The sequence below is a fragment of the Pristis pectinata genome, chromosome 19 (assembly GCF_009764475.1).
Source record: "Pristis pectinata isolate sPriPec2 chromosome 19, sPriPec2.1.pri, whole genome shotgun sequence".
Classification (NCBI taxonomy): Eukaryota; Metazoa; Chordata; class Chondrichthyes; order Rhinopristiformes; family Pristidae; genus Pristis; species Pristis pectinata.
In genome coordinates this window covers 10,583,562-10,611,189 of record NC_067423.1, presented here as the reverse complement: position 1 = coordinate 10,611,189, position 27,628 = coordinate 10,583,562, and the positions used below count along the sequence as shown (strand labels likewise).

The 27,628-nt window shown below is 44.7% G+C and overlaps 1 protein-coding gene across 5 annotated transcripts in view; it reads right to left on the bottom strand.

Moving 5' to 3' along the window:
• The window catches only part of fbxo18 (F-box DNA helicase 1), a 68,901-nt gene that overhangs the window by 25,092 nt on the left and 16,181 nt on the right, over positions 1–27,628 (bottom strand). For all 5 annotated transcript variants that reach the window (XM_052033820.1, XM_052033819.1, XM_052033823.1 and 2 more), the window contains 6 exons: positions 24,880–25,070; positions 24,370–24,471; positions 22,015–22,112; positions 12,572–12,740; positions 2,407–2,626; positions 1,263–1,341 (listed from right to left, as the gene is read on the bottom strand). In XM_052033820.1, the coding sequence (XP_051889780.1) occupies positions 1,263–1,341; positions 2,407–2,626; positions 12,572–12,740; positions 22,015–22,112; positions 24,370–24,471; positions 24,880–25,070 (859 nt within the window). The remainder of the gene's footprint in view (positions 1–1,262; positions 1,342–2,406; positions 2,627–12,571; positions 12,741–22,014; positions 22,113–24,369; positions 24,472–24,879; positions 25,071–27,628) is intronic.

The following is a 27,628-nucleotide window of genomic DNA, read 5'->3' as shown; positions in this document are numbered from 1 at the left end:
CATGCCATCCAAACAGATCGTTTCATTACAACAGTGTATTTAGGTAGTACAAGGGAAAACAATAACAGAATGCAGAATAAAGTGTAACAGTTACAGAGAAAGTGCAGTACAGGCAGACAATAAGGTGCAAGGCCATTAATAGATTGTGAGGTCAGGAGTCCAGCTTATCGTACCAGTGGACCGTTCAATAGTCTTATAACAGCGGGATAGAGGCAGTTCTTGAGCCTGGTGGTACGTGCTTTCAGGCTTTTTTATCTTCTGCTCGATGGCAGATTATTTGAGTTTTACTGTGCATCACAGACTGAACAGTAGCCTGGTGCTGTGCATGATGAAGTCTCAGCATAATTTCAGTACCGTAGTATTCTACTGCTCTGGTTCTACTCTACAGCAATTATTGGCTTATATTATTTAGGTCTCCATGTTATCTCAGGACTGGAAGTTAGAATTAATCCTAGCTCTTCTCCAAATTTTTCGTTAGTATTTTCATTCTTTTGAAATCTTATTCTTCTTCCCTGCAACTTTGGCCAAAGTATTTGACAAAATCAGCACCAAATTTCATTTACCTGGTATTTTCAAATGATGTAGCTCTTTCCAATGCTTTGTGACTAATCTTTTGCTCCATTCTTCAAACCTACAGGTCACTCAGCAGAAATGTCAGTGAGCTTATGGATGGTTTGACATCCAAACTGGTAAAGGTGTTGAGAAAGGCATTAACTAATTATTGAGAACGGCAAAACAACCAAGTGCTGGAGGAACTCAGCAGGTCAGGCAGCATCCACAGAGGGAAATGGACAGTCAATGTGAGTCCACAGTCTGAAATGTCGACTGTCCATTTCCTTCTACAGGTGCTGCCTGACCCACTGAGTTCCTCCAGTACTTTGTTTCTCGCTCCAGATTCCAGCAGCTGAAATCTCTTGAGTCTCCATTGAGATCAACAATTTTGTTGAGTGGGGACAGCAAAAGAGCCAGAGAGAAAGGAAGCAAAGCACACAAAAATCAAGAGCAACTTTACGCAAGAAACCAGAAAAATAAGCAAAATTCTAGGCATACATCCAGACAACTGCAAGCTTTCGATGACAGGTCATCAACCTGAATGGTTAACTCTTTCCTTCTCTATCCTTGTCCCCTAACCTGCAGAATACTTCCAGCATTTTCCCTTTTTAGGTGTTCCCATGGAGCAACATCTTATCAAAGGCAAAATAAACAGAAGCTCCTTAAATTCTGGAAAAGTTAATGTACCCGACAACCATAATCAACTTTACCATCATGAGTCATGAGGTAACTGGTTTCACAAAGATCCACCATCTTTTTCCAAATCCTTTTCGCATCTTCAACCAGTTCCTGAAATAAAGCCACAATTAATTCCAGTTAAATAAACGGTGATGAAAAAATGAAATGAATCATGCATAGTAGTGCAGTCCAATGCAGCTTCCTCCCACGAAACACCGAGAGGGCTCCACATCAAGATGCATCATTGATTAGGACAAAGTTTCACGTGTGAACTGCACGCAGCAGATTTGTGGCAATAGAATGGTGTGACAAATGGAACCATACGGCATGGAAACAGGCCCTTCAGTGCATCAAGTCTGCACTGATCATCAAGCACCCATCCACACCAATCACATTTTATTCTCCCCAGATCCTTATCAACTTCCCCCTCAGTTTCAACCACTCACTTACATACTGTGGGCAATTTACAGGGGCTAAATAATCTATCGACACATCTTTGGAATGTGGGAGGAAACCAGAGCACTCGGAGCAAACCCACGCAGTCACAAGGAGAACGGGCAAACTCCACACCGGCAGCACCAGAGATCAGGATTGAGCCCGAGTCATTGGAGCTTTGAGGCAGCGTATTTACCAGCTGCATCACTGTGTCACCACATGGAGGACCTTCTCTGCAAAGCTCTGCTGCACCCAGAATTTCAGATCCAATGGAAAACCGCCATTTGATGCAGTGAATTTGCTTCTTCATATCAACAGATTGGGAAGTTTCCAAGACATAGAAAGCAGGTAATGTGGGAAGTATATTTAAACTTCCTCCTTCAAAACTAACAGCATGAAAATGGTTGCAGTGTTGAAATCATGAATTGTGGGAGCCGACCACTGGCCCTGCCCCACCTCTTCTCAGCGGGTGCTATCGAAATTATAGTAATGGAGGAGGGAGGGAATTAATCAGGATTAGGCCCCAGTAAAGAAAAGATGTCAAACAAGAGCTGAGTCAAATGTCCAGTGAACACCTTCAGATGTAGGCAGCACATTTTTATTCAGCGCTTATCACTCCTGCATATACCAATGAGGGTGAGGTATGGGAAGCAGACCCAGCAAGATTGAGTGCCTTCAGGACATGCCTGGAAACAAATGGAATAACTGAGAGATAATTCTGTCTTCAACTGGTAGACTCACTAATTTCTCATGATGTTCCATTGACCCGGTACCTCCATGTGTGCTCTTGCAGTCGCCCGGTACATGCGCAACGGTGATGGACTCATCCACTGAGGAGAAAAAATTGCTGAGGCTCCGACAGATCAAGTTTGCTCGAGAAAGGCTACCCTGTCCTTCAGGAAATTTAGAAGCAGCGAATGGCTTCAGACCGCAGATCATCAGCTTCTTCTTCTGATGGTATCTGGTGGAAAAATTCAAATAACTTCTTGTCAAAACTTTGAAGAAAACTCATACTTGCTGTTGCAACTGTTACAAAATCCTTTCTGGTTAGTGAGAATTCATTAAGAAGGTAACTTTATGAAAACGGCCATTCCCTTTGCTTATTCCTCCTGAAGGTAATGACATTTTTGAGGTAGTTTCAAAGCACAGTCAGCCTCCAGCACTTAAACAAGGCAACCATTCATCACATACAATACAGATGCCTCAAGAAGGCAGCATCCATCACTAAGGACCCTCACAGTCTGGGACACGTCCTCTTCTCGTTACTACCATCAGGGAGGAGCCTGAAGACCCGCACTCAACGATTCAGGAACAGCTTCTTCCTCTCCGCCATCAGATTTCTGAATGGCCCATGAACTTATGAACACTACCTTGTTATTCCTTTTGTTTCCTTTTATTTATTTATTTTTGTGATTTATAGTAATTTTATGTCTTTGCATCATACAACAGATTTCACATCATATAAGTCAGTGATAATACACCTGATTCTGAGAGTTTCAGCATCAGCCCATTCAAGGATTCCGCCACTAATTCCATCGTGGGATATGTCGTGGAATCTCCTACTTACGCCTACTTTGCTTCCACTTACGTGCGCCTTCCAACCGGAAGCAGTAACTTGTGTTCAGGAACAGCGGCGAAAGGTGAGGAACACCATACCCCACATGGCGGAAAAGGCCATGAAATCCCACAATCACATGGTGGCAAAAGTCGTGAAACCCCACAACCCACACGTAGCAAAGGAACAGCAGGGAGCTCTTTACTTTGTGCTGTGGAATGGCAGTCATATCCATTTTTAATGCCATATTTTACATCCAAGCATTCCAGTACAGGTGAGATGATGCACAGGCTACCAGTCTTGAACTAGCAAGGGAATGCCAATGCCACCCATCCCCCACACCAGCCATCTTCCAGTTGGACACTACCTCGTCATAAGACATCAATAAGCACTCTACATCCAGCTCACTGGTTGCTGCTGGTAAATAGGACCACATGACACAGTAGCAGAATTAGGCCATTCGGCCCATCGAGTCTGCTCCACCATTAGATCATGGCTGATTTACTTTTCCCTCTCAACATTCTCCTGCCTTCTCCCTGTAACATTTGACGCCCTTACTAATCAAGAACCTATCAACCTCCGCTTTAAATATACCCAATGACTTGGCCTCCACAGCTGTCTGTGGCAATGAATTCCACAGATTCACCACCCTCTGGCTAAAGAAATTCCTCCTCATCTCTGTTCTAAAGGGATGTCCTTTTATTCTGAAACTGTGCCCTCTGGTCCTAGACTCTCCCACTACTGGAAACACCCTCTCCACGTCCACTCTATCCAGGCCTTTCAATATTCGGTACTTTTCAATGAGATCCCCCCTCATCCTTCTAAACTCCAGCGAGTACAGGCCCAGACGCTCTTCATGCATTAACCCTTTCATCAAGATCATTCTTGTAAACCTCCTCTGGACCTTCTCCAATGCCAGCATATCCTTCCTTACATATAGGGCCCAAAACTGCTCATAGTACTCCAAATGTGATCTGACCAACGCCTTATAAAGCCTCAGCATTACATCATTGCTTTTATATTCTAGTCCACTCAAAATGAATGCTAACATTGTATTTGCCTTCCTTACTACCAACTCAACCTGCAAGTTAACCTTAAGGGAATCCTACACTAGGACTCCCAAGTCCCTTTGCACCTCTGATTTCTGAATTCTGTTCAAAATATTCTACACCTTTATTCCTTCTACCAAAGTGCATGACAATACACTTCCCTAATCTGTATTCCATCTGCCACTTCTTTGCCCATTCTCTCAACCCGTCCAAGTCCTTCTGCAGACTCCCTGCTTCCTCATCACTACCTGCCTCCTCATCACTCTCATCACTACCTGCCTCCCACCTATCTTTGTATCATCCAGATCATTAACATATAACATGAAAAGTAGTGGACCAAACACTGACCTCTGCGGAACACCACTAGTCACTGGCAGCCAAGCAGAAAAGGCCCCCTTTATTCCCACTCTTTGGCTTCTGTCAGTCAGCCAATCTTCTATCCACGCTAGCACCTTTCCTGTAATACCATGGGCTCCCAGCTTGTTTAGCAGCCTTATGTGTAACACCTTGTCAAAGGCCTTCTGAAAATCCAAGTAAAATACATCCACTGACTCTCCTTTGTCTATCCTGCTTGTAACTTCCTCAAAGAATTCCAACAGATTTGTCAGGCAAGATTTCCCCTTAAGGACTATGGTCTATTTTATCCTGTGCTTCTAAGTACCCCAAAACCTCATCCTTAATAATAGACTCTAACATCTCACCAACCACTGAAGTCAGGGTAACTGGCCTATAATTTCCTGTCTTTTGTCTCCCTCCCTTCTTAAAGAGCGGAGTGACATTTGAGATTTTCAAGTCCCCTGGAACCATTCCTGGCTCTAGTGATTCTTGAAAGATCACTACTAATGCCTCCACTATCTCTTCAGCTACCTCTTTCAGAACACTGGGACGTAGTCCATCCAGTCCAGGTGACTTATCCACCTTTAGACCTTTCAGCTTCCCAAGTACCTCCTCCTTAGTAATAGCGACTACACTCACTTCTGCTCCTTGACGCTCTTGAATTTCTGGCATGATGCTGGTGTCTTCCACAGTGAACACTGATGCAAAATACTTATTCAGTTAATCTGCTATTTCTTTGTTCCCCATTACTACTTCTCCAGTGTTATTTTCTAGCAGTCCAAAGTCCACTCTTGCCTCTCTTAAACTCTTCATATATCTGTAAAAACTTTTGGTATCCTCTTTTATATTATTGGCTAGCTTACCTTCATAGAACCATAGAAAACTACAGCACAGTAAACAGGCCATTTGTCCCTTCTAGTCTGTGCCGAAACATTATTCTGCTAGTCCCATTTACCTGCCCCCAGCCCGCACCCCTCCAGACCTCTCTCGTCCATGTATCTATCCAATGTACTCTTAAAAAGTTAAGAGCGAGCCTGCATTTACCACATCAGATGGCAGCCCATTCCACACTCCCACCACTCTTTGAGTGAAGAAGTTCCCTCTAATGTTCCCCCTAAACCTTTCCCCTTTCACCCTAAATCCATGTCCTCTCGTACTTATCTCTCCTAATCTAGGTGGAAAGAGCCTACTTGCATTGACTCTATGCCCCTCATCATTTTGTAAACCTCTATCATATCTCCCCTCATTCTTCTCCGCTCCAAGGAATAAAGTCCTAACATGCTCAATCTCTCCCCGTAACTCAACTCCTGAAGACCCAGCAATATTCTTGTAAATCTCCTCTGCACTCTTTCAATCTTACTGACATCCTTCCTGTAGTTCGGCGACGAGAACTGCACACAATATTCTAAATTTGGTCTCACCAATGACTTATACAACCTCACCAAAACATTCCAACTCCTATACTCAATACTTTGATTTATAAATGCCAGGATGCCAAAAGCCTTTTTGACAACCCTGTCTACCTGTGACTCTACTTTCAAGGAATTATGTATCTGAACTCCCAGATCCCTTTGTTCCTCCGCACTCCTCAGTGCCCTACCATTTACTGTGTATGTCCTCCCTTGATTTGTCCTTCCAAAATGCAACACCTCACACTTGTCTGCATTAAATTCCATCTGCCATTTTCTGGACCATTCTTCCAGTTGGTCCAGATCCCTCTGCAAGCTTTGAAAGCCTTCCTCGCCGTCCACTACACCTCCAATCTTAGTGTCATCTGCAAACTTACTAATCCAATTTACCACATTATCATCTAGATCATTGATACATACAACAAACAACAATGGCCCCAACACAGATCCCTGAGGCGCACCACTGGTCACAGGCCTCCAATCTGAGAAACAACCATCCACAATCACTCTCTGTCTTCTCCCACTCAGCCAAGTTTGAATCCAGTTTACAACCTTACCATGGATACCCATTGACTGAACCTTCTGAACTAATCTCCCATGTGGGACCTTGTCAAAAGCCTTACTAAAGTCCATGTAGACAACATCCACAGCCTTACCTTCATCTACTTTCTTAGTGACCTCCTCAAAAAACTCCACAAGATTTCTTAAACACGATCTACCATGCACAAAGCCATGCTGACTATCCTTAATCAACCCTTGGCTGTCCAAATACTTATATGTCCTATCTCTCAGAACACCTTCCAATAATTTACCCACTACTGATGTCAGGCTCACTGGCCTGTAATTACCTGGTTTACTCTTCGAGCCTTTCTTAAACAACAGAACAACATGAGCTATCCTCCAGTCCTCTGGCACCGCACCTGTGGCTAAGGACATTTTAAATATATCTGCCAGGGCCCCTGCAATTTCTACACTAGTCTCTCTCAAGGTCCAAGGAAATATCTTGTCAGGCCCTGGGGATTTATCTACCTTTATTCGCTGTAAAGCATCAAGTACCTCCTCCTTTTTAATCTCTATATGTTCCACGACACTAGTGCTTGTTTCCCTTCCTTCCATATCCACGATGCCAGTTTCCTGAGTAAATACTGATGCAAAAGAACTGTTTAAGACCTCCCCCATCTCCTGAGGCTCCACACATATACGACCACTCTGATCTTCTAGGGAACCAATTCTTTCTCTTACTATCCTTTTGCTCTTAATATACCTGTAGAAACCCTTTGGGTTTACCTTCACATTATCTGCCAAAGCAGCCTCATGTCTTCTTTTTGCCTTCCTGATTTCCTTTTTTTAGTATTTTCTTACATTTCCTATACTCTTCAAGTACCTCATCCGTTCCTAGTTGCCTATACCTGCTATACACCTCTCTCTTTTTCTTAACCAGCTCACCAATATCCCTTGAAAACCAAGGTTCCCTATGCTTGTTACATTTGCCTTTAATCCTGACAGGAACATACAAACTCTGCACTCTCAAAATTTCGTCTTTGAAGGCTTTCCATTTACTGAGCACATCCTTGCCAGAAAATAACTTATCCCAATCCACCTTACCTAGATCTTTTCTCATTTCCACAAAATTTGCCTTTCTCCAATTTAGAACCTCCACTCGAGGACCAGACCTATTCTTATCCATAATTATCTTGAAACTAATTACATTATGGGCACTGGACCCAAAAAGCTCATCTACACATACTTCTGTCACCTGACCTGCCTGGTTCCCAAATAGGAGATCAAGTATTGCATTCTCTCTCGTTGGTACCTCTATATATTGATTTAGAAAACTTTCTTGAACACATTTGACAAATTCCAAGCCATCCAACCCTTTCGCAGTGTGGGAGTCCCAGTCAATATGTGGAAAGTTAAAATCTCCTACTATCACAACTTTCTGTTTCTTACATCGGTCTGCTATCTCCCTACAGATTTGTTCCTCCAATTCTCTCTATTGGGCTGTCTATAATACAACCCTATTAGTGTGGCCACACCCTTCCTGTTCCTCAGCTCCACCCATATGGCCTCTGTAGACGAGTCCTCCGGGTTGTCCTGTCTACACACAGCCGTGATCTGTTCCCTGACCAGTAATGCCACTCCTCCCCCTTTCATCCCTCCCCCTCTATCACGTCTGAAACAATGGAAGCCCGGAACATTAAACTGCCAGTCCTGCCCCTCCTGCAACCATGTCTCACTAATAGCAATAACATTGTAACCCACGTGCCAATCCACGCCCTAAGCTCATCCGCCTTACCTACAATACTCCTTGCATTGAAATAGATGCACCTGAGAACATTACTGTCATGTACAAACCTTTGATTTCTGTCCATACCTGCAGATCTCGCACGATCATTTTCCTCCTCACTTTCTTCTCTAACACTCTGGTTCCCCTCCCCCTGCAAATCTAGTTTAAACCCACCGGAGCAGCACTAGCAAGCCTACCCACAAGTATGTTAGTCCCCTTCCAGTTCAGGTGTAAACCGTCCCTTCTGAACAGATCCCACCTTCCTTGGAACAAAGCCCAATTATCCAGAAACCTGAAGCCCTCCCTCCTGCACCAACTCCTTAGCCACGTATTTAGCTGCATGATCCTCCTATTTCTAGCCTCACTAGCACGTGGCACTGGTAGCAATCCTGAGAATGCAACCTTGGAGGTCCTGTCCTTTAACTTTTCATATTTTATCTTTTCTCCACTTATTGGTCTTTTTACTTGGATGAATGAAGTTTAGTTAAAAGAATGAAGAACAAATTAATCTTTATTTGTGATAAAGTGGAAGATGTTGGCCAGAACACCGCAAGTTCTCCTTATTCTTCTTTGATTAGTTTCTGTGTCAGTTTGGTTTTTCACAAAACCAAATCTTAACATCAATCCAAAAAATTCCAAGGTTGAAATTCATCTTTCTCTTGGCTTAAATGGAACTGAATATCAGAAGCAGAGTACAATGTACTACTACACATTTAACACATCTGCCCCCAGACCAATTTCTACTCCACTGTTTCTAAAAATGAGGCATTCCAGCAAGACCAAAGAACTGGTTGTGGACTTCAGGAAGGGGAAGCCGGGAGAACACACACCAGTCCTCATTGAGGGGTCAGCGGTGGAAAGGGTGAGCAGCTTCAAGTTCCTGGGCGTCAACATCTCAGAAGATCTACCCTGGGTGCATCACATTGATGCAATCACAAAGAAGGCACACCAGCAGCTCTACTTCATTAGGAATTTGAGGAGATATGGTCTGTCACCAAAGACCCTTACAAATTTCTATAGACGTACATTGGAGAGCATCCTGACTGGTTGCATCATAGCCTGGTACGAAGCCTCAAATGCACAGGATCGCAAGAGGCTGCAGGGGGTTATAGACTCAGCCAGCTCCATCACCATTGAGAACATTCAAGAGGCGGTGCCTCAAGAAGGCAGCATCCATCATTAATAACCGTCACCACCCAGGACATGCCCTCTTCTCATTACTACCATCTGGGAGGAGGTACAGAGGCCTGAAGACCCACACTCTATGATTCAGGTACAGCTTCTTCCCCTCTGCCATCAGATTTCTGAATGATCCACGAACACTACCTTATTCCTTGTACTTTGCACTATTTATTTACTTTTGAAATTTATAGATTTTTATGCCCTTGCACTGAACTGCTGCCACAAAACGACAAATTTCATGTCATACGTCAGTGATAATAAATCTGACTCTGAGCAAGGAGTGACCTTGTACACAATGTGCTTGGATCTTTTATGAGCCTTGAGAATGCAGTCTTTAAAGTTAGGAAGAGTCCTGTGAATCAGCCAAGTTCTCCCTATTTTCAATTGTTTTCAGGACATTGGAACACCCACAAACTCACAAATTGGCATTGAAACCATTCAAACAACCATTGCTTAAAACTCCTAAACCCAGTCAAGAAGTTCCCCACCTATCTGGAGGCAAGAAGTGAAAAGGCCACATCTCAAGCCAACACAGGATAATCAGCTCACACTGAGTACACAAGCAGCGTTTCCATTTTTAGTTAATCTCATTCAACAAAGGGATGAATTCAGTCAGGGACCAACACCTTAGGTGTTGGCTGTTGCATCAATATAGAGTTCTAATGAAATATTTGATATTCACACTATTATGCATCAACTATACAGAATGGCTTTGCATAGTATGAGCTCCAGGTACATCCCAATGGAGGAGGAAGGGACCTCCATCACAGGAACAGCTCCTCTCCCATCCACTGAAACACCAGCAGGATTGAAAAGAAAGGACGAATTACAAGACTTGTGTTTACATGGTGCCTTTCATGTTCTCAAGACAGCAATTCACATACAGTGAATTATTTCTCACATGTACCATTGGTACTATTGTAGGGAAGCACAGCAGTCAATGTTCACATGTTAGGGCTATAGGCAACAGGTAGATTAGTTAATCTGCTAGTGCTAATCCAAAAATCTCTTGCCTTTAGTCACTAGACCTGTGATGTAACTATGATTATATAACACAAAGCAACTCCTTCTACACCCCATGGCTATGACTGTGCAAAAATCCCTGCTGCTTTTTCTTTACTTTAGTTGCAAGATCCATAAAGTGCTCGGAATAAATTTTGCTTATGGCTTTACAACTATTGATTGATAAGGTAATATTTCTTTATTAGTCACATATACATTGAAACACACAGTGAAATGCATCTTTTGTGTAGAATGTTCTGGGGACAGCCCACAAGTGTTGCCACGCTTCTGGCGCCAACTTAGCACGCCCAAAACTTCCTAACCTGTACGTCTTTGGAAAGTGGAAGGAAACCGGAGCACCCGGAGGAAACCCACACAGACACGGGGAGAACATACAGACTGCTTAAAGACAGCGGCCGGAATTGAACCTGGGTTGTTGGTGCTGTAATAGCGTTATACTAACCGCTACACTACCATGCCTGCTGTCTTTTGTTTTAAAGTTACATTCAAATAGTGCCTTTTCAAATCTTCAATATGTCCCAGGGCACTTTCCAGAATTTTGTAGTTACTGTTGTGATTCACAAAATGCAGAGCTTGCACACAGAAAGGTCCCACAAACAGCAACCAGTTGATGTGATAATGATCAAGGGATAAATATTCATCAATGTGACAAAAACTACACCACAATTACCCTTTCCATGCTCAAAGCTCTCGTGTCCACCTGAGAGGGGAGACATGACCTCAGTTCAATACTTTATTTGAAAAACAGGATCTTCAACTGTGCAGCACTGTCTTGGTGCAGTGTGCCTGGATTTCTGTGCTCAGTGAGATTTGAACCCACAATCTTCAGACACAGAGACAAGAATCTGACCAACTGAACCATGGCAGCCACTCTGTTTTAGGTAGAACTGGTTATGAAAGCTTACACCTTTAATCAATACAACTAAAAGCCCATTTGTTAACAAAACATAAGAATTGAGAGTGTTACGAGCTAGGTTGCTACTTGGTGAGTGTCCCTTTAAGGCACCTGGACAGTAGTGTAATAGTGTGTGTGGTGTTATCTGACTTTGGCAAGTGAAAAAAAAAGACTATAACTGGAGCATACTGGCAGTTGCACAGAGAGACGAAGAGAGAGGGTTGGGAACACTGACTGCCAGTGTCTCTGTGTCCACGAGTGACGGACAATCGTTGTGACTGTCACTATACAATCCATGTACGGATATTTGTGGAGCAATCTGTGGAGTCCACTGTATTGTGAACCCGTACTGGAAAGCAGGTGTATCTGTGGGCGGCCACACATCGAGTGCCCTTGGTGTGACAGATACTTCAGAACAAAACCATGGAGATCTTCGGCGATTAAGGTGTTGTATGGGTTCCATTGTGGAACCTGTGGAATTCATAAACTCCTTCTCTCTACATTCTCTCTACATTCTAATGTGGTTTAAAAAAGCCTTTGATCATCGTATTGCTTCATGACTTGCCGAACTGAACTTTGAGAACTGCTCCTAGACTTGGGGGTTTGGGAACTTGCCACACACACACACTTTGAGTTTATTTTGGGGTCAATGTTTAATATCTAATGTTTTTATTTCTCTTATTATTACAAGTACTTATAAATAAATAGATTCTAACACTTATACATGGCTCTTTGTGTTTCTATTGTTGCTGGTACGTAACAAGAGTGCACAGCCCCTCAAAGTGGAATCAAAGATTTGGATCCAGCACCAAATAATTCTTCATCAGAGCCATTCTTTTGGAGAAGGTGCTTCTCCTATTGGAGGAGAAGCCCAGTTCCTCATTGGAAGAAACCCAGATACAGGCTTTCGAGCCAAAACATCCACAACTTCTTTCCTCCCACAGACACTCCTCAACCCACTGAGAACTGAGCAGAACTCGACTCCCAGACAACAGCACCAGCAACTGTCAAGCACCATTGTTGTTTGCTCAGGTAAGGATGTAATGTGGTCATTTGCACCCAAGCAGGTCTGTACATGAGGCGCGCGCGCACGCGCGCGCACACACACACACACACACACACACACACACACACAAAAAAATGAATAATGTCCATTCCCTTCCTACTTACTTGTAGCCTACACACTGATAGGCCTTGGTGTGCATGGTTGTACACTCCACATTCGGAGGGAAAAGATAACCCACCTCCTCTGGAACAGGCTTGGTGGGAAGGACATACAGGAACTGGAGGTGAGGTCTGCGCCGTGCATACTCAATCAGTAAAGAGGTTTTACCTGTACCTGGGGTAGGAGGAGGATTAACAACATTAATGAAACAGTAAGATCTTGACCAAAGTAGTAAAGATGTACGTTTCAATAGACTATGGTCATATTGGTAATGGAAGACTGGCCATGAGTCAAATCAGTTTATACTTTCAATGAACCCAACAAAGCAACACGAGGTAGGTCAGTGCATTTCTCCATTTTCCACTCTTTGCACCTTACTATCCGACAGCTTCTTGGGAGCTGCTTTCCTCTGAGACCGTTTGTTTGTGCATTTGTCAATGGAACATAGAACAGTACAGCACAGTACGGGCCCTTCAGTCCACAATGTTGTGCTGACCTATATAAACTTACCCCATGATCAATCTAACCCTTCCCTCCAACACAGCCCATAACCCTCCATTTTTCTTATATCCATGAGCCTATCCAAGGCCCCTATTGTATCAGCCTCTACCACCACTCATGCCAGTGCGTTCCAGGCACCCATCACTCCCTGTGTAAAAAAAAACCTACCTCTGACATCTCCCCTAAACTTTCCTCCACTCACCTTAAACTGATGTCCTCTGGTATTGGCCATTACCGCCCTGGGAAAAAGGTGCTGGCTGTCCACTCTAGTTATGACCCTCATAATCTTATACACCTCTGTTAAATTGCCTCTCATCCTGCATTGTCCAAAGAGAAAAGCCTTAGCTCACTCAACCTTTCCTCATAAGACGTGCTCTAATCCAGGCAGCATCCTGGTTAACCTCCTCTGCACCCTCTCTAAAGCTTCTACATCCTTCCTATAATGAGGTGACCAGAATAGAACACAGTGCTCTGTGTGGTCTAACCAGAGTTTTATACAGCTGCAACATTACCTCGTGGCTCTTGAACCCAATCCCCTGACTAATGAAGGCCAGCACACCATATGCCTTCTTAATCACCCCATCAACTTGATGGTAACCTTGAGGGATCTATGGACATGGACGCCAAGATCCCTCTGTTCGTCCACACTGCTCAGAATTCTGACATTAACCTTGTACTCCGCCTTCAAGTTCGATCTTCCAAAGTGCATCACTTCACACTTTTCCAGATGAACTCCATCTACCACTTCCCCACCTAACTCTGCATCCTGTTTATATTGTGTTGGAACCTACGACAACCTTCTACACTATCCACAACACCTCCCACATTTGTGTCATCTGCAAACTTACTAACCCATCCCTCCACTTCCTCACACAAGTCATTTATAAAGATCAGGGGTCCCATAACAGACCCCTGCGGAACACCACAGGTCACCAACCTCCAGGCAGAATACTCTCCATCTGCTACCACTCTCTGCCTTCTGTGGACAAACCAATTCCGAATCCACGCAGCCAAGTTTCCATGGCCTCATGACTTTCTGGATGAGCCTCTCATGGAGAACCTTTGACTAAAGTCCATCTACAACACATCCACTGCTCTACCTTCATTAATTTGTTTTGTCACCTCCTCGAAAAACTCAGTTAGGCTCGTGAGGCATGACCTGACCCTCACAAAGCCATGCTGACTATCCCTAATAAGATTATGCTTCTCCAAATGCTCTTAAATCCTGTCCCTAAGAATCCTCTCCAATAGTTTACCCACCACTGATGTAAGACTGGTCTATAATTCCCTAGATTATCCCTATTAACTTTCTTGAACAACAGAACAACATTTGCCATCCTCCAATCCTCTGGTACCACTCCTGTGGCCAGGGAGAATGCAAATATCATTGTCAATGCCCCAGCAATCTCTTCCCTTGCTTCCCGTAGTAACCTGGGCTATATCCTGTCCATCCCTAGGGACTTATCTATCCTATAAAACTTTGGTCATACCACATTTGGAATATTGTGTGCAGTTCTGGTCACTGCATTACAGGAAGGGTGTGGAGGCTTTGGAGAGGGTGCAGAAGAAGTTCACCAGGATGTTGCCTGGATTCGAGAGTATTAGCTAGGAGAGATTGGACAAACTTGGATTGTTTTCTCTGGAACATTGGAGGCGGAGGGATGACCTCGGAGAAGCATTAAAATAACGGGAGGCATAGACAGGGTAAACAGATAGTCTTTTCCCAGGGTGGAAATGCCAAACACTAGAGGGCATAGCTTTACAGTGAGAGGGAGAAAGTATAAAGGAGATGTATGTACAGAAAGGTACAGCAAGTTTTTTGTTACACAAAGACTGGTAGGTGCCTGGAACATGCTGCCAGGGGAGGTGGTGGAAGCAGATATGATAGAATCGTTTTAGAGGCAGGCATATAAACAGGCAGGGGATGGAGGGACGTAGACCATTTGCACGCAGATGGGCACTTTAAATTGGCATCATCATTGGCATAGACGTCATGGGTCAAAGGGCCTGTTCTTTTGCTGTACCCTTCTGTACATACATACAAAAGATTCACAAGAATTTTCTTGGAGAACTTGAATTATAAGGAGAGACTGGATAGGCTGGGACTGTTTTCCCTGGAGTGTAAGAGACTGAGGTGTGACCTTACAGAGATTTATAAAATCATGAGGGGCATCGATAAGATGGATTGTCGTGGTCTTTTGCCCAGGGCACAGGAGACTCGAAGTCTTAGATTTCCCAGGAAGTCTAAGACTAGAGGGCATAGGTTTAAGGTGAGAGGGGAAAATTTAAAGGGGACCTGAGAAGCAAGTTTTTTCCACACAGACAATGGTGAGTCTATGGAACGAGCTGCCAAAGGAAGTGGTAGAGGCAGGTACAATTCGGGTACTGGTGGGTACAAGGCAGGTACAGTCCATCACGTAAACCAGCCTCCCCTCCATGGACTCTGTTTACACTTGTTGCTGCCTAGAAAAGCAGCCAACATAATCAAAGACCCTCTCACACCGGACATTCTCTCTTCTCCCCCCCTGCCAGCGAGCAGAAGATACAAAAGCTTGAAAAGAAGCACCACCAGGCTCAAGGACAGCTTCTAGCCTGCTGCTATAAGACTCTTGGATGGACCTCTTGTGTGTTAATGTTGAACTCTTGACCTCTCAATCTACCTCGTCATGCCCCTTGCACTGTCTACCTGCACTGCACTTTCTCTGTAACCGTAACACTATTCTGCATTCTGTTATTGCTTTTCCCTTGTACTACCTAAATGTAGTTATGTTTTGAAATGACCTGTATGTATGGCACGCAACCAAAAACTTTTCACTGTTTCTCGGTATATACGACAATAATAAACCAATTCCAATTACAGCGTTTAAACAATATTTGGACAGGTACATGGATAGGAAAAGTTTAGAGGAATATGGGCCAAATGCAGGCAAACGAGACTAGTTTAGGAAGACACCTTAGTCAGCTTGTGCTGTATAACTCTATGACTCTAACAGGTAGTGATTTAACCATTCTTGCAATGATCAGGGGAAGAAAATTACTTTGCCACAGCAGCAAGATGGAAGATAGGAAACAAATCCACTCTTGCACACAACATGCGCTGGAAGTACATAACAATGGTTGAGGCTCAGATCAATTGCCTCTGGAATTAAATAGACCAAACAGACGATTATGCAAGCCAGCCTCCTCTCTACTGACTCCATCTACTCATCCTTTGGGAAAGCAACCAACATAATTCAGGACCACTCCCACCCCGGTCCTTCTGTATTCTCCCCTTCCCATGGGGCAGAATATACAAAAGCCTGAGAGCACGTCCCGCCAGACTCAAGGGCAGCTTCTATCCCACTGATAGAACTTCTCAAATGCTAAAAGATGAACTCCTTTAACTCTTAATCTCCCAAACTACCTCATCATGACCCTTGCACTTTATTTGTCTGCCTGCATTGCACTTTCTCTGTAACTGCAACACGATATTCTGCATTCTGTTTTCTTTTCACTACCTCAATGTAATTATGTACGGCATGATATGTCTGGATGGCACGCAAACAAAAGCTTTTTGCTGTACCTCGGTACACGTGACAATACCAGTACCAACTATACTTTTATGTTCGTTCATGTGACACAAGAATTGCTGGCACAGCCAGTATCTAATGCTTATCCTTTACTTCTTTTGAAAAGAGGCACAAGAGACTGCTTGTGAGCAACACACAAGATGCTGGAGGAGCTCAGCAGGTCAGGCAGCATCCATGGAGGGAAATGGACAGTCAATGTTCTGGGTCGAGATCCTTCATCTGGGCTGAAAGATAGGGGAGATATATCTGGTATAAAGAAGTGGAGGGAAGGGGTGGAGCAAGAGCTGGCAAGGGATAGGTGGATCCCAGTGAGGAGGCTTGACAGGCAGATGGAGGAGGGGAGAGAGAGGATAGTGCCAGAAGCTGGGAGGTGATAGGTGGAGGCAACAAAGTGCTGGAGATGATGGAGAGAAAGGTGGAGGACGGAGGGAGGGAGGGAGGTAGGGAGGGAAGATGCAAACAGTGGGGGAGGGAAACCAGTAGGAGGAATGTGTGGGTGATGGGCAGATAGAGTGGGTGGAGGAGGGGAAAGACACAGGGTGATGGGGGACTGGGGTGAGTGTAGGAAGAACTGGTAGATCAGGAGGAGAAAGAAAAGGGACAAAGTGGGAGCAGTTTATCAGCAGTTGGAGAATTCATGCTGTCGTGTTGTAGACTACCCAGGTGGAATATGAGGTGCTATTCCTCCAGTTTGCATTTAGCCTCACCATGGCAGTAGAGGCGGCCATGGACAGATATGTCAGTGTGGGAATGGGGAGGGGAATTAAAGTGGCTAGCAACCGGAAAATCCGGACATCCATGGTGGTTGGACCGCAGGAGAAATGGTGAACCCAAATCACTATAGACTGTGTGCTGACGGTACCCATACGTAATGAACAGTCTCGATATAAGGGGCTTACTGGGCCAATTCAGAGGAGCAACAAGTCTGGCGCTGGAGTCACATTAAGTCACATATTCCCTTCACTAGTGAGCACCAGAGGTGTAATTAACAACAATCTGGTAGCTCCATGGTTAACATTACAACCTACAGCTTTTTATTCCCGCGCTCTCCTCCTGCTGTTGTGGAATTTAAGGCAATGTCCCCAGGATATGAGTGTAAATCTCTGGATGGCTAATCAGTTATCACATCTTCCATCCATTCCTTCTTCACAAAGAAGGTCATTTAGAAGTGTCACCTAAACCTAGACAGTCAGTGTCAATCTTCCAGAGTCAGAATATAGATGTCAATTTGGCTTGTCAAAGCAGTCACCCCCAACCTGCCCCGGCCCACCCCCATCCATTCTCTCGCACCCCCTTTTGACAGCTCTCTCAATGTCTTACCCCATTCTGCAGAAGACATTCAAAAGGCATAATAATGGCTACGGTTGCAACGATAGGGATAGATCTGGGCTCAGGACCAGAATTATCTAAAGCCAAGCAGCCTGCATTGAGAGGAAGCTGATTCCCTCAAGTGCTGAGAAGGAAAGAGAACCTCGCTGAAGCCACTGTACTAACCATAATCATAACAGAGTGATTGCAGGCACCAGATAATCTCAGGCTGCTTATAGCACACAAGAAGAGCAAAAGAATTAATTTATGAATGATATGTTTTGTGATAGATGTTATTTGCTGGTAGCAATTGTGACAAGTGAGATCATACTTCTTTGCAGCCATTCAGGAACTCTCCCATTAACACGTTTCCTTAAAAACATCAGCAAGCATTGGGAAAAACAATTGAGGCCATGTTCTCTCCCATGAAATGAAAACAGATATTAAAAAATTAGGCAGTCTTCAAATGAATGCACCATTCAATGAAATCCAGGGAATGCTGGAATCCAGTCCAAAAAAACCAAACTGCTGGAGGAACTCATCGGGTCAGGTGGGATCAACGGAGGGAAATGGACATAGAAAGCATCCTATCTGGATGCATCACGGCTTGGTACAGCAACTGCTCTGCACGGGACCGCAAGAAACTGCAGGGAGTTGTGGACATAGCTCAGAACATCATGGAAACCAGCCTGCCCTCTATGGACTCTGTCTACACGTCTCGCTGCCTCGGTAAAGCATAAGCATAAAGACCCCTCCCACCCCAGACAGTCTCTCTTCTCCCCTCTCCCATCAGACAGAAGATACAAAAGCCTGAAAGCACAAACCACCAGGCTCATGGACAGCTTCTATCCCACTTATAAGACCATAGAACGGACCTCTTGTACGATAAGATGGACGCTTGACCTCACAATGTACCTCGTCATGGCCTTGCACCTTATTGTCTACTTGCTCTGCACTTTCTCTGTAACTGTAACGCCAGATTGTGCATTCTGTTAATGCATTTCTCTTGTACTACCTTGATGTACTGATGTAATGAAATGAGTAAGTGACAAAGGTGCTTGATGAGGATAAGGCAGTGGATGTTATATAAAAAGACTTCAGTAAGGCATTTGATAAAGTCTGTCATGGTAGGTTGATTCAGAAGATAAAGATGCACGGAATCCTCAGTGAATTGCAAGTTTGGATTCGGAACTAGCTTGCCAATAGAAGACAGACAGTAGGGGGTGGAAGGCTGTTATTCTGGCTAGAGGTCCGTGACCAGTGGTGTTTTGCAAGGATCAGTGCTGGGACCTCTGTTGTTTATGATATATGTCAATGATTTGGATGAAAATGGGTGGATTAACAAATCTGCAGATGACACCAAGACTGGTAGAGCCATGGACAGTGTGAACGACAATCACAGAATACAGCCGTTTACGGATCAGGTTACAGTTATGGGCAGAGAAGTGGCAGACGGAGTTTAATCTGGCCAAGTGTGGTGTTGCACTTTGGGAGGTTAAATGAAAGGAGAAACTGTACAGTTTCTCCTTTAGATGGGAGGACCCTTAACAGTATTGAAATACAGAAGGATATTGGGGTCCAGGTCCATAGTTCACTGAAAGTGGCTACGCAAGTGGATAAGGGGGTAAAGAAGGCATATGGAATGCTTGCCTTCATTGGTAGGGGTGTTGAGTATTAGAGTAAGGAAGTCATGCCGCAGCTGTATAAAACTTTAATCAGATCGCACTTGGAGTATTGCGTGTAGCTCTGGTTGCCCCATTATAGGAAGGATGTGGAGACTGTGGAGAGGGTGCAGAAGAGGTTTACCAGGATGCTGCCTGGATTAGAGGGTGTGAGCTACAAGGAGAGGTTGGACAAACTTGGGCTGTTCTTCCTAGAGCATCGGTGGCTGAGGGGAGACCTGATAGAGGTTTTCAGAATTATGAGAGTCATGGATAGGGTAGACAGTCAGAATCTTTTCCCCAGGGTAGAAATGTCAAACACCAGAGGACATGCTTTTAAGGTTAGAGGGGGGGAAGTTTAAAGGCAATGTGAGGGGCAAATGCTTTTATGCAGAAATTGGTGGGTGCCTGGAATGAGTTAGCAGGGGTAGTGGTGGAAGCAGGTAGTTTGGTGGAGTTAAGAGGCTTTTAGATAGACACATGAATATGAAGGGAATGGAGAGATATGGATGATACACAGGAGGACATTTAATATAAATTGACATCAAGATTAGTACAGCATTGTGGGCCAAATGGCCTGTTCAGTGCTGTACTGTTCTGTGTTCTGTGATCTGTATGGATGGCATGCAAAACAAAGTCTTTCACTGTAACTCACTACATGTGACAATAATAAACCAATTACCAATCGACGTTGCGGGTCAAGACCCTTCATCTGGACTGATGGAGGGGGATAACCAGTATAGAGAGGTGAGGGGCAGGGGTGGAGCAAGAGCTGGTAGGCGATAGGTGGATCCAGGTGAGGAGAGGTGATAGGCAGGTGGAGGGGGGAAGGGTAGAAATAGTGAGTGGAAGGTGAAAGGTGGAGGTGACAAAGTGCTGAAGATGATGGAACCTGATGGGAAAGGAAGGCGGAGCCTGGAACCAAAGAGGGGAGGTGAGAAGGGCAAATCGGAACAGTGCGAGGAGGGGACCCAGTGGGTGGAGGAGGGGAAAGGATCAGGGGGATGGGAGGACGGGGTGAGTGTAGGAAGAACTGGGTAGATCAGGAGAGAGAAGCAGGACAGAGGGGGAGCAGGTTACCTCAAATTGGAGAATTCAATGTTCATGTCGTCGGGTTGTAGACCACCCAGGTGGAACATGAGGTGCTGTTCCTCTCATTTGCGTTTTTCCTCACCATGGCAGTGGAGGAGGACGAGGACAGACAGGACGGTGTGGAAATGGGGAGAGTTATTAAATTGGCTGGCAACCAGATGCTCTAGATGGCCATGGTGGACAGAACGCAGGTGTCCAACAAAGCAGTCACCCAGTCCCTGTGATACAGCTCTGAGCTAGTACCTCAAACTGAAGAGATCCACAGCATGAGGGAATGCAATGAAGGCAGGAAGATAAAAGAGAGAGGGGGCAAAAGGTGGGGGCTGTGGAGTGGGGGCGGGAAAGGAGGAGAACAGAAGGCATGGGTTGGAGAAGAGGGAGGACGGAAAATGAATGGGGGAATGGAGTGAGGGGAAAGGGACAGAGAGAGGAAAATTCAGACAAGATTGATAGGAAGTTAACAAGAACAGAGAAAGGTACCGTGAAGAGTTGCTGGGTGCATGGCGGCATACAGGGCTATGACAGCTCCAGGTGCCCAGGTTTGATCCTGACCCTCAGTGCCATCCATTTGGAGTTTGCACTTACTGCCAATGACCGCGTAGTTTTCCACTGGATGCTCCAGTTTCCTCCCACATTCCAAGGATCCGTAGGCAGCTTGATTGGCTACTGTAAATTATCCCTTTCTGTACTTAAGTGGCAAAAGAATAAAAGAGGAGGTGAGGGGGAGTATGAGTGAGAATAAGTTGCAAAGCTACAGAGAAAATAAGAAGAGAGGGAATTGGGACTGATGTCAGCTGGACAGACCACAGTCCAAATGGCTCCCTTTCATGATGAAAACCACTATGATGCTGGAGGAACTCAGCATCAGTGGAGAAAAGCAGGTGGTCAACATTTCGGGTCAGGACCCTTCTTCAGGACTGAAGATAGGAAAAGGGGAAGCCCAGTATATAGGAGGGATAAGCAGAGCAGTGATAGGTGGACAAAAGAGGGGAGGCGGGGTGGGCACAGAGTGGTGATTGGAAGATGCAGGTAAGGGATAGTGATAGGCAGGTGCGGGGGAGGAGGGGAGAGCAGATCCACCAGGGGATGGGTCAAAGGTAAGGAGAGAAAGGAAAGAAAAGGTAGAAAAATAAGAGGCTAGGAAAGGGAAGAAGATGCACGGCGGGGGGGGTGGGAGAATTCAATGTTCATGCTGCCTTCCATGTTGTGTTCATCTCAAGAATGTGGCCATTCTTGGAGAATTAAACAGAGCTGATCGAGAGACTCAGCTTCTTGTTTCAGCTTCACAACCTTCGTGACTTTTTTTTTCCAATTTACCTGCAAATCCCATTATTTTTATCACATCGCCTGGGACAATTTCAAGGTTCAACATCCGCTCCAGCTCAGGACTCCGATATACGCCGTCCCTCTCAAGACTATTTTTAAAAAGAAAGAAGAAATCCAGAAAATAGTGAGCACCCAATGTACGTAACTTCTGAAACCAATGAGTAAAATGCAAAGTATAACAGTAAGTATAACAATTTTAAGAGACCCAATTCATACATATTATTAAAGTTCAAAAACTGTATAGCTGTTCTATGTCCTGATCTGGAACAATCTACTCTTATATGCCCACGGGCAGGCACAGTAGCGTAGCGGTTAGCAAAACACCATTACAGCGTGACCCAAGTTCAATTCCGGCCCCTATCTGTAAGGAGTTTGTACGTTCTCCCCGTGTCTGTGTGGGTTTCCTCCAGGTGCTCTGGTTTCCTCCCACATTCCAAAGACGTACGGGTTAGGAAGTTGTGGGCACACTATGTTGGCGCCAGAAGTGTGGCGACACTTGCGGGCTGCCCCCAGAACACTCTATGCAAAAGATGCATTTCACTGTGTGTTTCAAGGTACATGTGACTAATAAAGATATCTTATATACAACAAGAAGAAAGATAAAGGAGGTAAGCCAAGGACAAAGAGTATGTGAAGGGGCAGTGTCATAACAGACAGAAAGCTTGCTGAGAGTGACAGGGTGGGAAGGAAGGCTGAAGGAGGCTGCTGAGATTGAGGATGACAACAACCTGCATTTCTCTCACATCTTTAATTCATTTAAATGTCACAGGATCATTTTCCAGCATTTCACACTGGATCACACAAGGAGATAAGAGGAGAGGTGACCAAAAGCTTGGACAGAAAGTACATAGAACAGTACAGTGCAGGAACAGGCCCTTCAGCCCACAATGTCTGTGCCAACCACGATACCAATTTAAACCGCATGTCTGCCTGCACATGGTCTATATCCCTCCATCCGCAGCCTGTTCATGTGTCTGTCTAAGTGCCTCGTAAATGTTGTGACCATTTTAATGAGTACATTTTAAAAGTGTTCTTAAAGGGCCAGGGAGGTTGGAGGGGGAATTCCAGAGCTTAGGACCTTGGCATCAGCAGGCATGGCTGCCAGTGAGAGACAAATAAAAACTGGGAATGCGTCAGTGTTGGAAGAACACAGAGAGCTGTGAGGCTAGAGGAGGTTATGGAGCTTGTGAGGTGCAAGGTCACAGAGAGTTTGCGAAGGAGGTCGAGAATTTTAAAACTGAAGTGTTGCAGGACCAGGAGCAAATGTACATTAGCGAGAACAGGACTTGACACGAGTTGGATAGAAGCAGCAGAGCTTTCACTGTCCTCAAGATTACAAAGAGTGAAAGATGGGAGGTTGGCCAGCAGAGCAATGGAAAAGGGTATGGATAATGAAGGCAAGGAAGAGCGGCCCACCAAAAGGGATGAACCATAGGTAGAGTTGAACAGTGAAAGGAAGCAGCCTTGGTGATAAGAGCAGATGTGTGCAGACGCTCACTGTGAACTGAATACAGCTCCAAGGGTGTGAAAGCTTGGTGCAGGCACAGATACCAGGGAGAGAAAAGGAGCTGGTGGATGGGAAAGAGGGTTCATGGTAGAGGTCATGAATAATGGCTTTGTTCTTCTCAATGTTTTGTTGAGAGGAAATTTTTGCTTATCCAATGGCCTGACAGCACACATCATTACCAGAAGCTTGAGCAAGAGAGTACAAACATCTGAAGCACCAGCATCTCCAGAACTCTGCCAGAACTTTCAGGGAGGTATTGGTATATTATTGTCACTTGTACGAGGTACAGTGAAAAACATGTCTTGCATACCAATCGTACAGGTCAATAATTACACAGTGCAGTTACATTGAGCTAGTACAGAGTGCATTGATGTAGTACAGGTAAAAACAATAACAGTAGAGTAAAGTGTCACAGCTACAGAGAAAGTGCAATGCAATAAGGTGCAAGGTCACAACAAGGTAGATCGTGAAGTCTAGTCCATTTCATTGTATAAGGGAACTTTTCAATAGTCTCATCACAGTGGGGTAGAAGCTGTCCTTAAGTCTGGTTGTAGGTGCCCTCAGGCTCCTGTATCTTCTACCTGATGGAAGAGGAGAGAAAAGAGAATGACCCGGGCGAGTGGGGTCTTTGATTATGAGGGGTTGGTACCTGACTTCACCCTACCCTGGAGAAAGATTCTTCCACAAATGAAGTACTAATGTTCAGTGACAAACAGTCCTGATGTGTTTATAGGAGGAGAAAATGAATCAAAGCTACAAGTAATCAAGACTGAAAGAAGCCAGGACGCTTTAACCATGAATTAAGTATGATTTATTTAAAACAAGCATCAAGAATTCACCTGTCAGAGTCCTGAGGTGAACAAAGATGCTTTGGGTGTTTTCTGCAGACTGTGGCTGGATTCTCCCTCAAGTAGAGTGCGCAGAACAGATTATAATGGATCCTGAAACATACATTTAAGATCAGTAATAGTCTATAAAATAAAAGCAATGCTCAGATTTTTATTTCAACATTGACAAACCTCACATCTGAGGAGTTGGGGACAGGGTTACAGGGAGGAAATCTTTTTCCCCAATCTGATGAAGAGTTTTTGACCTGAAACACTGACTCCATTTCTCTTTCCACAGATGGTGCTGCATTCGGTGGAACTAAAGGTCGTGCAGCATCAGGGAAAATAAGCAACAAAGATGGGGGGGAGCAACAACATGCCAATCTGGTGTTTCTTTTTACATGGCCACCTCTGTAGCCATGAGGGTAAGTTCACAGTGTCCAAAGCCACTGAGGCTGCTGCAACCACCCACCAGGATCCCTGCACTAGTCATCAGAAGCCTGAGCCAAGTGAGGGTAGTACCTGTTGCTGATGCCGATGTCTTTTACTCTCAGGGCAAACAGTAACGTTGCCATGCAGTACAGGACTTCCATTAACTCCATCGGTGGCAGAGTGGAACAGGGTCGCCCCAGACAGGAAATAAGTCTCTGGATTTCTTGTACACTATTGGACAGGAGAACGATCATAGCCTGTATCGCCCAAGTGCGTATAGTCTAAATAGCATAGAAAAAACACAGGGTTATACTTTTCCTTCGTTAGAGTTAGGCCAACAGAGCATCTGTCTAGAATTGTGGCTTTCTTGCTCCCTTATTCTCTAACCAGGTGGCTGAGGGGAGACCTGATAGACATTTATAAGATTATGAGAGGCATAGATAGACAACTGGTATCTTTTTCCAGGGATCTAATACTAGAGCGCATGCATTCAAGGTGGGGGGCGGTAAGTTCAAAGGAGATGTGCGGGGCAATTTTTTTTTTTTTTACACAGAGTGTGGTGGGTGCCTGGAATACACTGCCAGGGGTGGTGGTGGAAGCAAAGATGATAGAGGTGTTTAAAAGTCTCTTAGATAGGCACAGTGCAGAGCATGGAGGGATATGAACATTGTGTAGGCAGAAGGGATTTGTTTAGTTAGGGATTTAATTACTAGTTTAATTAGTCTGGCACAACATCATGGGCTGAAGGGCCTGTTGCTGTGCTGTACTATGTTCAGGTCTTAAATTCCAACCTCCATTGTTTTTGACACTTGCCTAAAAATTGGAGCAGGTAGCACATGGGCTGATCATACATTAAAATACATTGCAGCTAGTGCTGCTCCGGGGGGTTTAAACTAGAGTTGCAGGGGGGTGGGAACCAGAGTGACAGGGCAGCAAGTGGAGGGGCTGTGGGGAAAGTAGATGTTAAGACTACCAGCAAAGATGGAAACCAAAAGATTGAACATGGTGCGACAAATGTTCTGAGTTGCATCTATTTCAATGCAAGGAATATTGTAGGTAAGGCAGATGAACTTAGAGCATGGATCTGTACATGGAATTATGACGCCATTAATGAGATTTGGTTGCAGGACTGGCAGCTCAATGTTCCGGGGTTCCGATGTTTTAGACATGATAGAGAGGGGGGGTACTAAAGGGGGAGGGGTGGTATTACTCATCAGGGAAAATGTCACAGCAGTGTTCAGAGAGGACATACCGGAGGGCTCGACTACAGAGGCAATTTGGGTGGAACTGAGGAATAAAAAAGGGATGATCACGTTAATGGGACTGTATTATAGACCTCCCAATAGTCAGCGGGATTTAGAGAAGCAAATTTGTAGACAGATAGCAGACAGTTGTAGGAAATATAAAATCGTGATAGTAGGTGATTTTAACTTTCCACATATTGACTGGGACTTGCATACTGTAAAAGGATTGGATGGGATAGAGCTCGTCAAATGTGTTCAGGAAAGTTTCCTCATCAATATGTAGAGATCCCAACTATAGAGAGTGCAATACTGGATCTCCTCTTAAGGAATGAGGCAGGGCAGGTGACAGAACTGAGTGTAGGGGAACAATCTGGATCTATTGATTATAATTCCATTACTTTCAGGATAATTATGGAGAAGGATAGGACTGGTCTGAGGGTTAACATTCTAAACTAGAGGAAGGCCAATTTTGATGGCATCAGAAGGGATCTGGCAGGCGTGGACTGGGATAGGTTCTTTTCCGGCAAAGAGATGCTTGGTAGATGGGAGGCCTTCAAAAGTGAAATATTGAGAGTACAGAATCTGTATGTTCCTGTAAGAATAAAAGGCAAGGCTAACAGGTTTAGGGAACCTTGGTTATCGAGGGATATTGAGGCCCTGGTAAAGAAAAAAGAGGTGCATATCCGGTATTGGCAGTTAGGATCAAATGAAGCGCTTGAGGAGTATAAGATATGCAAGAGAAATCAGGAGGGCTAAAAGAGCACATGAGGTTGCTCTGGCAGACAAGCTGAAAGAGAATCTCAAGGGTTTCTATAGCCATATTAAGAGCGAAAGGATAGCAAGGAACAAAATTGGTCCTCTTGAAGATCAGTGTGATCATCTATACATGGAGCCGAAAAAGATGGGAGAGGTCTTAAATGAATTTTTTGCGTCTGTATTTACTTGAGAGACAGACACAGAGTCTATCGAACTGAGGAAAAATAGTGAGGTCACGGACCATATCTGGATTATGGAAGAGGAGGTGCTTGCTGTCTTGAGGCAAATCCCCAGGGCCTGACGAGGTGTCCCCTTGGACCTTGTGGGAGACTAGTGCAGAAATTGCAGGGGCCCTGGCAGAGATATTTATAACGTCCTTAGCCACGGGTGAGGTGCCAGAGGACTGGAGGATAGCTAATGTTGTTCCGTTGTTTAAGAAAGGCTCGAAGAATAAGCCAGGAAGTTCTAGGTCGGTGAGCCTGACCTCAGTCATGGGTAAATTATTGGAAGGTATTCTGTGGGGCAGGATATATAAGTATTTGGATAGACAGGGCCTGATGAGGGATAGTCAACATGGCTTTGTGTGTGGCAGGACATGTCTAACCAATCTAATAAAGAGTTTTTTGAGGAGGTTACCAGGAAGGTTGATCAAGGGAAGGCAGTGGATATTTTCTATGTGGACTTTAGCAAGGCCTTTGACAAAATCCCGCATGGGAGGCTGGTCTAGAAGGTTGGCATTCAGGATGAAGTAGTCAATTGGATTAAACGTTGACTTAGCGGGAGAAGCCAGAGATTGGTAGTAGATGGTTGTCTCTCTGATTGGACACCTGTGACTAGTG